At 31.8% G+C, this 15513-nt stretch overlaps 1 protein-coding gene across 26 annotated transcripts in view; it reads left to right on the forward strand.

Annotated features, from left to right (window-relative positions):
• The window catches only part of LOC119642703 (casein kinase I), a 43088-nt gene that overhangs the window by 22619 nt on the left and 4956 nt on the right, over positions 1–15513 (forward strand). For 5 of the 26 annotated variants that reach the window (XM_038041962.1, XM_038041963.1, XM_038041954.1 and 2 more), the window contains 7 exons: positions 4070–4184; positions 5766–6034; positions 6146–6316; positions 8633–8710; positions 10133–10213; positions 10490–10558; positions 13982–14080. In XM_038041962.1, coding sequence (XP_037897890.1) covers positions 4070–4184; positions 5766–6034; positions 6146–6316; positions 8633–8710; positions 10133–10213; positions 10490–10558; positions 13982–14080 — 882 coding nt within the window. Of the gene's footprint in view, positions 1–3054; positions 3207–4069; positions 4185–5765; positions 6035–6145; positions 6317–8632; positions 8711–10132; positions 10214–10489; positions 10559–13981; positions 14081–15513 lie in introns of all 26 variants that reach the window. The other 21 variants (XM_038041940.1, XM_038041944.1, XM_038041957.1 and 18 more) reach the window with 11 other exon arrangements.

Raw genomic sequence — 15513 nt, forward strand, 5'->3', positions numbered from 1 at the left:
CCAATACTAAGCTATTTTTATCGCGACATTTTTGGTAATTGTAATGTTTTTTTTTTATTACTAAGCGTAGCAGAAGACTTTTTTATATGAAAAGTGGGCACAGAAGTGGTGTTTTCTAATACTTTTTTAGTAAGTCCTGTCCTTAAATTTTGTCCAAAAATCTTGAAAATAAGCAACTTATTGTATCAAATACATCGGCATATATCAGAGAGGCAGACAGACTTATGTAGCTAAATGGATTCATAAAATGATTTTCCTTCGATATAATAAAAAGTGAGTCTATCTTAAACATTTTCCACACAAATTTAAGATATCTTGTACAATGAATTATGCAAAGCACGTTTAATAAGAGATAACTTTAGAAGCGCAAGTCCGCTGTAAGGCGAACGCCCATTATTCTGAACATATCATGTCATTACATCACCATTATATCAAAAGCATAACATTAAGAGAATTCTTTTTGCAGCAAATCTTGGATGTTTTATTTATTTTAAAATGCGAAGATGATTTAGAGGACCTATTTGTAACTATTCGACCAATATATACTTTACATTGGAAGTTGGCAGTTTACGTTCATTTTTAATTTTGATATGAAAATTTTAGTTCTCTGTTTAAGATATTGAATTGTGCGATATGCACTCTGTGGAAACTGTGACGTGTGTTTTTGGGTATTTTGATGAGAATACTGTAGAATTTCAGCAGCTGTTCTTCTCGTACCGATTTAAAATGCGCATAACATCTTGTATTTTTAAACATGCTGAAGTCACAAGATACTGAAAAATGGTCCTGACATCTGCCTGTGGCAAATTTTTGATGGGTAATTGGTGGATAACATTTTTCACTTTGGTATTTGTAGGGCACGCTTTTATTTTTAAACTTACTTACTTGTAAATTGAAACGAAGGTTATATTTACCACGGTTTTCTGATTATTACAGCTTTGAGATTTCCAAGTGCAGAGCGACGCGAATGTTGACATGAAAAATTAACTGATTATGAATCGTGCATTGGCTATGAATATATGGGTACATATATATGAAATGAATGAAAGGACCCTATTTGAACCATACCTGGTTGTCGTCTCGGTTATGTATTTTGTTCAAAGCGAAATAGGTATACTCGACTATCGTATGTTATAACATAGCGTAGGAAATATTTCATGCCTACAATTTCAGAAAAATGCCGCGACCGAGTTTTGAGATGTTAACGGCCCGATTTATATTATTTAAACTTTGTTTTGCTTATATTACTTACATTATTTTGATGGAGGAATGAAGTGGTGAAAGCTTCGCGTATATTGATCGGAACCAGCAATTAATTCAATGTTCATACGGGAAATGATAATGTTATGAGCAGTAGTTCATCAAATTATACATCGAAATAAATAGATGCTATACAACTGGCAAAACAAAGTATAAGTGAACATATTATAGAAGACTAGAAGATACTAGCAGCGGCACAATTATTTTCAGAGACTGTAATTTCTTTCAAGGTTTTTTCAGATTTAGTCATAGTTTGGACTAATATTCGAAGCAAGGAAGCAAAGTTTTAATCCTTCCAAGTATCACAACGCTACTAAGAAAGTTTCCTTCGGCAAAAACTGTGTATTAGAGCAATTTCCAATTGCGTATCGATGGCAACATCGATGTTTCCTCTTTTTAGTTTACGTTATAGTGAATAAATTAATTTGAAGAGAATTCTTTTTACAACTGTCAGATGGCATACCTTTTAATTGGACGCGGCACATTTTGGACTTTTCTTACGCCCTACTGCCACTTTTTTATATAATACTGCTAAATGCAGTTTTCCGTACAAGAAGCCTTTTAATTTTTTCTCTATAAATTACATTACTTAATTAATCTGCCCCTGTTCAGAGTATATGTTGTGTATTGACGTTTTCTAAGTGATTGCTAAATGTGTACAACGACGACTCTAGTCTGTAGCAGATATTGATATACGATATATATTCAAAGAGGGCCTTCTTAACGCCTCATTAATCTTTTATTTGCACTTGTGCTTATGCATTTGTTTGAGATGATGGACAACTATTACAACGGCGCCGGTGTACACAAATTTCTCGGTTCATGGTAAATTTTAACTAACCTGAAAAATACCAGAGCAAATATCGAGTATAAGGCACTGAAATGCTATTATTAATATACCATATCAGCGAATAAGAGACACAGTTGTCTAGAAATATATATACCAAACAAAAGTAGGACTCGTATTGAAAATGATAATATAGACGAATAAACTTTAAAAATCTAATCTTATATAAACGTGATTAAACGGAATCTTAGCAATTTCCGAATTTAAGTTGCATGTTAGTAATAAATATCAAAACTCCCTTAGAAATATTAGAATGTGGTTTTCCTTTTACTAATACATTTGTTTTTGTTTCCTTTTTTTTAATTTAACACTAACTTATCCCGTTATGTCATCATTATTATTTATGAGACTTGTTTGTTCTCGTTAAAAGAAATTCATTTAAGTAGCGCATTTGACTTCAAAAGATGTTATTTGCATATATGCTGTCGAGAAATTCTATATTTGCATAAAAAGAATAAATAAATAAATAAAATTAGGTGGTAATTGTTGTCGCGGATTCACGTTCAAATTCTTGTTATTTAACTAACCTAAAAAATATTGAATAGTAATAATTGCCATATCCTTCAATATCAATTTCATGTGCTGCTAGTTACTGTTGCTAACTACTGCTACTGCTCTTACGCATTATTGTTATCATCATTAATATTATTGTCATTATTAATATATATATTTTTTTAATGCTCCTCAACTTGTTTGCTTTTTTAAATTCCTTCCACTGAAAGAAAACAGCAACAACAGCAACAACAACAATCCAAATAATTTCACACATATAATATCAATTCATTTTAATCCTTGAGAAATCCTTGACAATTCCTTTGCAAAGATTAAATACCAAAAGAAAAGAAAAATAAAATAAATAAATTTTTTGTTACATAATATAGGAGGAGAAAAGAAAAGAAGTGAGAAAGAATGAAAACGAAAATTTACTATTGTTGTTGTTATTGTAGCAGAAGGCGTACCTGAAGTATATTACTTCGGGCCTTGCGGCAAGTACAATGCTCTTGTTATGGAATTGCTCGGTCCATCACTTGAAGATTTGTTTGATATTTGCGGCAGACGTTTCTCTTTGAAGACAGTACTACTGATAGCTATACAATTAGTAAGTACACCATTAAACCAAAACAAAAACAAACCAAACCAAATCAACCAAACACAAAAGTATCAACATTCACCGTAAAACCATACAGCAATCATCTAACAGAAAAAAAATTATCTAATAAAATATTTTAAGTGTTTTGCAAACAATCAGTTAAAAATAAATAGTATTATGGATAATAATCGCCCTTTATTAAAAAAAAGAATATATATATATATATATGTATATGTATGTATATATATATACCGAAGTATTCATTAACTAATGTTTAAATTAACTTTCTTGTAAATCTTTAAATTATTATTTATTATATTCTTTTTAATTATTATTATTCAAAAAGTTGGTAATTTATTCATTATAATTTAGTTTAAGCTTAAAATATGTTCATTTGCTTAACATCTAACTTTATTAATAGGTTCCCTTATAACCTCTCGCATGCCATTCATTTCGTTATAAAAACTGTTGGTTTTCGAACTGGACTATCCTTTGACTATTTGACGTTAGCAAATTTCATGTTATCTTTTTATTTTTGTATCAACCAAGTAGTAGCCAGTTAAATATATTTGAAAATTTACGCAAATAAAAAATGTATTTAAAAGAAACCGTTAAGGATCGTTGTTGCGTTTCACTTTCTCCATTTCTAAACTTCTTTAGTTAAGAGTAAGATTACAAAACTTCTTTGTTATTAACTACTTCATTCTAAAGAAACAACGCTAGTTGAGACACTGTCTTGAATTCTTCTCATAGTAAATAATGAAAGATCATTTTATTTTTAATTTGTTTCGAATACTCTCTATATTATAAATGAAAAAATTTTCTTTTTTTTTATAATTGCTTATTACGGAAGTAACCTAAAATCTTTTTAGCTCCACCGGATCGAATATGTTCATAGTCGGCACTTAATTTATAGAGATGTTAAACCGGAAAATTTCCTCATCGGTAGAACATCAACGAGGCGAGAAAAAATTATACACATTATAGGTGAGTTCGAGATTTTTAAAATTGAATGTATATGTACTTGTTTCCTTAATCAACATATAGGATAAGAAGGAATAAGATTAATTCGAAATTCAACGGACGGAAATTTTATATTTACGACGTCTGTATAATAAATACATTATATCAATAGGAAGAAATATTTCAATTATTCGAACACTGCTTGGAATCATACCACATTGTAATGAATGTCAATTATCATGTCCATAGTCAACTGTATCAGAAACTTGTGTGACGTTTTCATATTAATGCTCCGAAATTGTGCAATTTTCCATTATCTGTATAATAGGTAGTAGGCGGAAATAAAACAAGTAAAAACACTATAAATATTAAATTTCCTGCACATATATCAAATATCCTGCACAACCATATCATTAATCATATAACGACTTTCCAAAATTAGGCGTCATACTTGAAGTGATCGAAAAAGTTACCTTAACCAAATCATTTCCGTTAGTCTTCTTCCTTAGGCCAAAATAAGTCAGGTCGAAGTATCTTCGAGTATCGGACAAGCTTAAGTTGATTGTTATAATAAAAAGTGGGTGTTGCGTACATTCGTACAAACTTATTATACCCTTGTGCCACGTGTGATGTAATGCGTAATGATAATAGAAATATGTGAATAGAATAAAAATTTTTTTTTTTTACTACACTACTTTGACTTAGTATATTCCTTTGTATGGTTCATTCGATGAGAAATTCTTTCTCTGGAGGAATTATTTGAGTTTTAGTGATATACAAGAAGATCTGGTCGAGAATTTTCCAATTCGTCCGTTGCAATGACCTTACTATCTTGTTTTACTGATTTGAAACTCGAGAAATTGATACCATAAACTACGTTGGGTAATCTTTGACCATCTTCGTTTTCGCTTCGAAGCTGAGCAGTAAGAAGCTGTTTTTAATCAAGATTTGATGTTTCATATAGTATTCGTCACGCTCCTCAATTCCGTTTGAAAATGATGTAATCTCCCTGCTCTGTTATAAATATTTCTGTTAAGATTTTTTTTGTTAATATCTGGTAAAGATTTCAAGTTTTTTTTTCTTGCAGTTGTTCGTAGAGGGGCAGATTGCCGGCGTTTCAGATTTTTCAAGTGTCCAACAATGTAGAACAGAAAAGTTCGCCTCGGAATGAATACAGTTTTCCTATTCGTATATTTGTAGAAAAATCTGTATAGGCTAGGTATATCTGGGGTTTCATTTTCATTTTTTTTCGCAACCGTCAAAAAGTTTGTGGTTTGTGTATTCCATGTGTCAGACAGGTGCGTTTGCATGACGTGTAATGGTATTTTAATTATATATAAGGACTAAACTATAAATATTGAAATACAAAACACATAAAGATTTGATGCGGGAATATATGTACTTTTATCCACCACGGTGGAACATAAGTTGATCCCTCAGAAAACGGTAACGATTGTATTAAGATTAAAAACGAAAATTAGTATAAACAAAAAAAAAATTTAAAGGACGAAGAGGCACTCACACCAATGAAGCTATTGCTGTAATGCATTTTGAAAATTCTAACATCTTTTTATTCTTTTTTTTAACGAATTCTAATTGATATAGATTTCGGTTTGGCCAAAGAATATATTGATTTAGATACAAATAGACACATACCATATCGGGAACATAAATCCTTAACCGGCACCGCACGTTACATGTCGATAAACACACATATGGGCAGAGAGCAATCGAGGCGTGATGATTTAGAAGCATTAGGTCATATGTTCATGTATTTCTTAAGAGGTTCACTGCCGTGGCAAGGTCTTAAGGCCGACACACTTAAAGAACGTTATCAAAAAATTGGTGACACTAAACGGGCAACACCTATTGAGGTAAAATAAAAGTTAAAAAATCAGTTTTCATAGTATATAATAGTTGATAAACAGAAAAAAATTCTGGAAAATGTATCTTTACTTCTATATTTTTTGTACGACTTATTTCAGGTGCTTTGCGATAGCCATCCTGAGGAATTTTCTACGTATTTACGTTATGTGAGGCGATTAGACTTTTTCGAAACGCCCGATTATGATTTTTTGCGAAGACTGTTTCAAGACTTGTTCGATCGTAAAGGCTATGTGGATGATGGTGAATTTGACTGGACAGGGAAAGCAATGGTAGGCAGAAAACGTAATTCATGAACCTCATGAAAATTGAATTGATTGTTTTGTTGCACTGATTGAATGAATTGATTGATAACAAACAACAACTAATACTACTACTACTTCTATTATAAAACTGAACGATGTTTTAATCTAATCGAAAAAAAAAAAAACAAAACAAAATACAAAAAAAATAACAAAACATAAGGGTGACTGATTTGAATTTCGAATTTTATATATGAATTGTTGGGAATTATTTTCATATTCACATACTTCTTATATACAGAATAATTCAAGTGAAGACGATCAAGAGCCTGGCGCTAATAAGGTGTGTGTCATTCTCGAAACCATTTCATTTTGTAAATCGGACCACATAACATCTGACATTATAAGATAATAACTTGTTAGTGGGAAATGTGAAATGAATGAATATGAAAAAAGGGCACATCGTAAATTCAAATTTAATTACATTTAAAAGCCGTTATTTCGAGATTATGTTTTATCATTACAGGTCGGAATTCTCAAATTAGGATTTTCAATGTATATTTTTACACCACTAATGTGGCATTAATACTATATAATTTTTGACTTCGTTTTTATTGTTATTCATAACATTAAAAACCTGTAAAGTTCCGTTTGCAGCTCGTCGTAAGTAAGAGTTGTAAATTTGAACTTTGAATTTTCCACTTACGATAATGAACTTGGAAATTAAAAGTTACAATATTTTCAAAGTTGCGAGTTTTTTTGAATTTCAGTGAATAGTTTTTGAAGTTAAACTGACAAATTGTGATTTTTTAATTTGCAATGCAAACCTCCAATGAGAGGTATTTTATCTCTTCAATTCAGTATTTCTGAATCTCTCCTAAAATTCTGAATTTCAATGATGATATGATCTTTGTTAAAAAATCCAAATATTTGTGTTTCTTATTGGCAATTTAAACTCTCAATTTACGTCTTAAGCAGTGCTTCAAATTATATCTATGAATTTTAATTTTCAATGTAGATCCGGATTTTCAATTTTTGAATTTTGAACTGAAGAACTTCGATTTCTAGTTTATAACGACTTCTCCCAACTACCAATTTCGAGTTTGACTTTTAATTATACATTTCAGAGGGCAACTTTTCCAGCTATAGCTCGCAAGTTTTTTAATTTCATTTTAAGAGTGATTAATTTATTATTTTAAACGGAGCTTCCGAATCGGATCCATTTTCAAATTTTTGTATTCAATTGGTCTGAACTTTCACTATAACAGTTCAGAAGCGCTGTTATCGAATCCTAGTTGCAAAATAAGTTTTAAATTTCAATTTACGATTTCCTAACATGAGCGTTTACATTTCCGATTTTCAAAGTTGATGGGTTTTGAATTCCACTTTTTATGTGGTTTAATTTGTAACCTGAAATGGTGTCGGAATTTTCTCAAATTTCTTCTTTCTTGTTGTTATTGCAAAGGTGTCGCCTTTTTCACTCGTTTTTTTTTTTTAATTTCAAGAAATTGAAAGTGAAAGACCAACGAAATCAAAGAATATCCAAAACTTAGAAGAAAAATCAAATCAACTGAAAGAAAAAGAAACAAATCGATAATAATAAAGACCCCTCAAAAATCAAAAATAATCAGAAAACAAAAACAACTCTAATCGGAGAGCAAATACTTCCCCTCCTCAACTTCTCCTGTGTGTGTGCGTGCAAATTTATATGAATGTGCGTGTATGTGTGTGTTCAACAGTTCTTTTAAAAATTCAAGTAAAGAGGAATAACAAAATGATGATGACAATGATTTGACTGATATGTTGCCACGCGGAGAGTAGAAAAGCAAACCAATTTCATCTTTATTTTTTTGAACCAATAATACATGTTAGGCTATCTTTTATATATGCCTATAATAGTATATTCTTTCACGAAAAATAAACAAATGTATATATACATACACACGTACAAATATATATATATATATATATATATATACATCGATATATTTACTGATTTCCGAATATTGTATTAAAACAAAAAAATTATCTATTTGTCTAAAATATTTCAAGGTTCTCTGTTACAACATAGTAAACACTCTTTAGACATATTCAACAATAATTTTAAAAAGCAATAACTAAAACTAGAAAATAACAGCAAAACAATTTGTAAAATGTTTCGTTATTTCAATTTTTTTCTTCTTAATTACATAAGAATTTCACCAATAATTTTTGTGTTTTCATGCCTTTTTAATTTTCTTTTGAAATCAATTATATTTCAAATTCAATTGAGAAAAAGAAAACAATAACAAAATTTATATGAACACAATTTTAATATTTATTTATTTTTTTAAACTTTCTGTGCAGACAAAGGAACAACTTGAGCAAATGAAAATTATTAAAAATGCACCACCTTCTCATTTAGCTAAAAATAAGTCGGATAAGGTACTCTTTCTTTATTTTTTAAGTTAACTTCTCGTAAAATTATTTTCCTCTTACACTTTCCATATATCCACTACTAGAAGAAGGGGCATGCGTAAGAAGACATACTGGTCTATCCATTTTTGACGTGTTAGAATGTCGTAAAAAATTTTGTGATTAGAAAGCTAAGATCTATTATATTTGGTCAATGCAAAGAATAATTCGAAAAGTTGAAACAGAAAAAATAAAGATTTCTCAACTATAGCTTCTGAAATAGAGGAAATCTCGATTTGAAATGGTAAGAGAAAACTACTTAGGTATAAACTGTATGCATAATTGAATGTATACACCGTTAATCCATGAAAAAAAAGTTCTGTGTAGTTGACTCCGTTGGTGGATATATTCATCACAGAAGGTGATGGTCAGAATTGCCAATTGTTTGTAACGCATCTAAATATACATCGGAAGTGAACCGCAATCAAACACAAGCTATATAGGCGATACCGCTTGTGTTTCTCTCAGCCCACTGATTCAAGAGTAAAAATAAATTATGTTTCAATTTTTTGAGCCTTGTTTCGGATCAAGTTGGAAAATCAACACGGCTTGACCCGCGACGACAAGATTGAGGGCTAGAAAGACCAGAAAAAGACTACGAAGTGTTATGTGTCATAATTCCTGTTGTCAATTAATACAGATCTGAGTCCATTTTTAAACACTTTTTCCAAGTCATTTCGAAATTTTTTCTAAAATGTGAGCATATTCACAAAATTCCTATTTGCATTGCCATGCAATTCGTTTTCCCCTCCAGCTTTCTTGCATTCTTCGTATGTTAATGCACCACGTTAGTATTACACTTCATGTATTTAAAATACTATATTTGGGCCAACGAACAATAAAAATGTTAGTTCTGCATTTTGAAAGCAATTATAAATATTTGCAATCAACTACTTCAGGTGGTGGGTATCAGAAAATTCGGCTTAAGGCGAATATAAACTCATTCTTGTTTTTATTTTAATTATTAATTAAAACTTAAGCTAGACTTGTAACGATTAAAATTAATTCGTGGTTGTACTTCAGTAAAAGTTTCTTACACAGTTTTATTGCAAATTAGTGCCTAGTATTTGCGTATGTGTGTGTATAAAATGCTATATGAGCTTAAATGGCGTGTTATTGAGAATTTCTCCTTCCTAATATTGAATAACATTCCAAACGAAAAAAAAAAAAACAAACAAATTTATGTATAAACTATTTTTAATTTATTCACACGTTCTGATCATTTTCTTCATCTTGAAATATGTACTTGACGTATATGCACGCACTACTTTAATGTGTGGTTACTAACCCAAAAATGTGTACCACTACTACCACCACCGACACCGAATATCTATCATCTGTTGAACAACTCGGCAATAACGAAAACAACGATACGAACAACACCGGTAACAGTCCACGCCGGTCGGGTCTTTGCAAACTGGCCATGAGGTTATTATCTCACCAAATAAAGATCGTCATAATGTTACAGCCAAGGTAATGTACTAATTTTTCTTTTCTTATTACAAAAACTGTTTTTTCCTTTACTTCTACTTACTTATTTTTTGTATCTCGTTTATTTACATCAACATTATATTATATTACATCTTTGGGTTTTTGGTTAAACACTTGGTTTTTCGTTATCGTCTTTCTCTTTTTATCTCCTGGTTATTAAGTACGACTTGTCTGTGTGTTTCCTTCATTTTTTTATTTATTTTTTATTCTCTTCATTTTTTTCTACTTTGATTTAAATTAATTATGGGATATAAAAAGGATGCTTCTTATTTTGATTATGAAGATGATGATGATAATGATGATGATGATGAATATTTAATACTTGAGGTTAGCTTTTGATTACAATTATAAACGGTTCAGTGGTAGTTTTTATCATAATTAACTAAGTAAATCGCTCTCTTTTTCTGTCTTTGGTTCCGTTTGTAAGGCACTAATTAGGTGTTTTGTTGTTACTATTTCTTAATGCTTTTAATTTATTTATTTGATGATCAGTAAGCTAATTTACGATAAACGCTTTTGTTTTGCTATTAAAGTAGCTAAACTAATTTCTCTATGTACGGTATGCGTGTACGAAGCGTGTAGTAATTTTACTAACTAAAATGTTGGATTTATTTCCTTATGAGCGTTTTATTATAAAACTAACATTAATTGTCTGCTGCTCTAAAGTCTAGTAGTTGTATTCAAACACTCTGTGAATTTTCGACTTCGTTCTAAATTCTAATTTAGTCAATTATCGCATATTTTGTGCTTGCAGCCAGCTCTACCACATATTACCAATATTGAATGAGCCCAATCACTACACGTCCACTTAAAGATAATTTTCGTTAAAGTCGGTTGGGATAGAACTTTTTGTAACTTTTTTTAATAATATCGCTACGGAAATAAATTGTGGAATTCTTACCCTCCTTTTTTTTCCAAAAAAGGACTATTTGCTGTCTTGATAGCTGTACCCGAACAAAATACTAATATTAAATGGTCTCAAAATTTTTTTTAACTGTGAGTAGCTATGCCGCGCGGGCTTTTGTGATAGTTGGCTTAGTTGTGATATTAGCCGCATCATTGCGTGAAATATGTCTTCCCAATTCTACCGATGTGGTATTTTAAATACGATACAGTCCTTCCTTTTTCTTCTTTGACTAGCCTTTTAATTGACTCTTTCATTAGTTTTTGGGAATTCATTTTGATTGGGCAACGACTAAGAAGTCGCTATCCGGCTTCGTGGGTATATTGGCTTTAACGGACCCCATGGTTATCTATGCAAGCATAGAACCCATGAGAGGGTTGACGCTAGCCCCTATGAGCCTAGCGTTCAGTGCCAGGTCCAGCTAACTATATCAGGTAACGACCTAGAGCATTTTTCTCAGAGTTTCCACAGCGGAGGCAGTGAGCCCAAAAGCCATTTCGACAAGTTGTAACCCCTTATAGTCAGGTCACGGAATATTGCCACCACCAGCCCAATAGCGCCAATTCAACTCCGGTGTACGAAAACCAAGACTTTACTGGTCTCAGCCTTGATGCCTACCGATAGGTTTAAACCACTGGTATTTCTGCCTCGCTGTCACTCTCTTACTGGGAATGGGGAGCACCTGCTCGTTCTGCCGCCGAAGATTCGCAAGGTTGTGCGGCTTTTTCAGCCGCCACTCCTCCTCTTCCGCTCTTCTTCGCAGACTTCCTATTGGTTATACGCAGCTAGCCTGCAAATATATCCCAAGATACGTCCACACCGCTTACTATCAGCCACTCGTGCCCCCACAGTAGCCTAAGCTTAGCCCTGTGCCGTGTGTGTGTGTTTGTGTGTTGACCTTACCTTAAGTAGCGTCAAACCATCTTCTACCAACGCTCGTACAGATTCATCTTTCTTTAACCGCTTCAGACACTATTATTATATGTAACCCACTTTTCATTGTTACCAATATCTTCAAAAGTTGCTCGACTTCCCGCAAATGCTTCGAAACGTTTTCTGATCAATGTTTAGTTCCGCGGTGACGGCGTCAAATGAAATCTGCAGGTGTTCCTCAGTTTTCGGAAAAATTTCATCAAAGGTTGGTCCATTAGAGCGCGGCGTACGACAGGCGAACAAGTTGTTTTCTTGCTACTGATGTTGATAAAGCATTTTCGTAAGGAGAATTCTTCATAAGCCTGTAAAGCTTTGTATTCTTTGTTGACTCGACTTTTTGAAAAATGACGTTTTTCTTAGAATTTATTTTTATTCATTCTCATTTTCAAAAGTCAATTACTTTTGACGAAATTATGAATCGCTACTTACGTAATGTCGAATTCATACATTCATTTACCACTCTACATGTACTTAATCGAAATCAAATTCTCTATCGATGTAAGCTTTACAATTTCTTTAACAAACGGGCAGACCTGCATAGTTACACCAACCAAAACTGACGCACTTTATTGAATTACTAAACCGATTAAATGAAAGGAAGTTGCCAATCACCAAAGGATGGAAGTATATTCGTTACGTCAAATAGTTCGCAACATTCACAAGGAAAATTGAAAGAGGAATATAGTATATATATTCTTGATCAGTATCAAATTATCAATCTCATCTAGGAATATCTGTTTGCATAACATTTACATAACATTGCTGATCGCAAAAACGAAGATTTCGACTTTAAAACGTCCTTGACTTTGAAAATGCACAAATCGATCAAAGAACACACCAACAGTGTAATACGAACTGAGCACAACTCAACACTCCTTTTCTCATTTCTCATAATCTACTATAAATATTGCGACAAAAATGACATCTGCAAAGAAAGTAAAAAAAATGAATGACCAAATTTTTGTTAAATTTTAGAGTTTTCTGTTTTTTAAAGACAATATTTGTGGATATAATATAATTCGGTTACAATCGTGTAGCATTTTCTTACTTGCTTTTCTCTTTGTAATTTCCGACTTTTTTTCGAAAGTACTGATTCCAGTTGCTATATTCGCCTTGGAACACCTTTGGTCTTGCTCTTTTTTTTTTGGTAATATCGATTATCTTCGGGAAATCTTGTTCAAAAACGGGAGTTTTCAATTTTTAGAGTTTCGAGAATTCGAATAGTGAATACACAAACGAGCGTCGCCCGATTTTAGCTAATTCGCTGCGAAACCGAGTAACGAAATAGGTATAACGCTAATGAGCGTAAAAAGAAACTACGAGACTTTGTAAAGTCACTATTTCACCAATTACGCTACGAGGCATTAAATGCCAATCTTTCAATATGTTTCCTTGGCCTATAAAGATATTTTTGCTACAACTTTGTTCATTTTATTTTTACAAATTGTTTATTGCTTTTCGCTTTCGCATTTATTTTCTTTTTATTTATTATCTATTATTATTAATTCAGGCTAAAGGTTTTTATTAGTTATGTTGTGTATGCATTTATACAGAACTTAGTTGAAATTTCCATCTAAACAGTAAACTAAAATAAGTTTTTATTATTACTATTATTTATTTTTGAAATGATCAATAACAAACTTTCTGTATGTATATATGCGCATTCTCATATATATATATATATATATATATATATATGGTTGATTCTAACAAAAAACAAAAAAATTTTTTTTTCTTGAAAATGTGCTTGACTGATATGGCCATTAAATGAATGCTGTTATATATGTACAATTGGCCCCATATTGCTCTTCCCACTCCACTACCAACATCACTACTACTGCTACTATTGCTGCGTCCTTAACATTTTGAACAATATTGTTGATGTACTGCCTCCACAAAAAAAAAAAAAATAGACAAACGCCAAAGGAGGTGTTGCTGCGTGGCCTGATGTACCAAAACCAGGCGCTACACTGGGCAATTTAACGCCAGCCGATAGGCATGGCTCAGTACAGGTGAGTGCTCGTGTTGTTCTAATACCACTACTGCTACTACTACTTGTTGTTAGTGTTATGTGCTGTGTACTGGGTTTGTTACCAAGAAACCCTTCGTTTTACGTGCCTTTCAAAAAATCAAAGGATTTACAATTTGCTTTACGTTGAGGAAAAATTTGTGTAACTCCGATTTATTTTCAGTTTTCTTATTTTTTCTTTAATGACAATTTTTCTATGAATTTATATAATGTTTTTGTGTCGAAAGGGTGTACCAAAATAAGCTGAAATTTTCACTTTTTAATAAACGAAAAATTTGATTTTTTAAAAAGTTCGCTAAATAGTGGATTTGATTTTTTACAAAAATCTGCGAGTCATAGTCTTTGTTTGTTACTTTACCAAATCAGAAAGTAGCGCAAGCGTTGAGTGGAAAAGTTGAGAGTGAGCTGCAAGATGTCTAAAAATCTGTGATCTGTGTATGCTTAACGTAAGCTTCCAAATTAAGACCGATTAAAAGATAAACTTTATCCTTGAGTGAAGAAAACCAATTGAATGACAATGGCTAATCTAACCGTTTTTGTATTGCAATAACCTTCCAAGATTTTTTTATACTGACCTTAATTTCCTTCGCGATGATTCGATTTAAGCGAACTTTATAGGGATGAAAATTGCATCTTCGGGGGCAATAAAAATAAAGCTATATTCGTAAAATTTGCTTGCAACCTTAGCCAACTTTTTGACCGGAATTTTCTGCGCAAGAATAAAAAGTAATGACTTCCATCGGAGAAAGCCTCACTACCGACAGAACTGATCTATTTGCTTAAAGCTTTTTTTTTCTCCATTTTTAAAAAAAATTATATTGATTTTATCAAGGCTTAAAATTAAAAGATTTATTTGCTTGTGGACATGTGTTCATACAGAGCCTTGTACCATTCGAATTAATACAAATCGTGGCTTGCAGCTCCCAAAGTTGCTCCTCTAATTAACTAAGCCTTTTAGCCTAAGAGCCATTAAGCTTAACCCAAAAAGATGGAAATACCTCCATAACATTTGAATCTAAATTGAAACACCAGTCCATTTTGGAACACCCTTTGTTTATCCTATATATTTATATGTATGTAAATATTTTTGTATTACCGTCATCACTCTATTGTACAATCAACTTTATACTCCTACAACTACTCCTACTACTCTACTACGACTAAATCGTGTTGTTGAACCGCGCAGACAGTTATATTTTTGGTGTTTTCAATCCTAATGTTTTCTCTTGATTTACTCTACGTTCATTACAGGTATTTCTTACAAAAGTCTTCTGTTTTATATGTGCAAAAGTATTACTTTTTGTGTTTCCGTATATTTGTAAGAATCCGTAGATTATGTCGAAACGCAATTTTTTTGTATTGAATTTTTTTTTTAATAAGTTAATAAAAACAGTTTTTCGTACAGTATTGTGCTGC

Source organism: Glossina fuscipes, unplaced genomic scaffold (assembly GCF_014805625.2).
Source record: "Glossina fuscipes isolate IAEA_lab_2018 unplaced genomic scaffold, Yale_Gfus_2 241, whole genome shotgun sequence".
Taxonomy (NCBI): domain Eukaryota; kingdom Metazoa; phylum Arthropoda; class Insecta; order Diptera; family Glossinidae; genus Glossina; species Glossina fuscipes.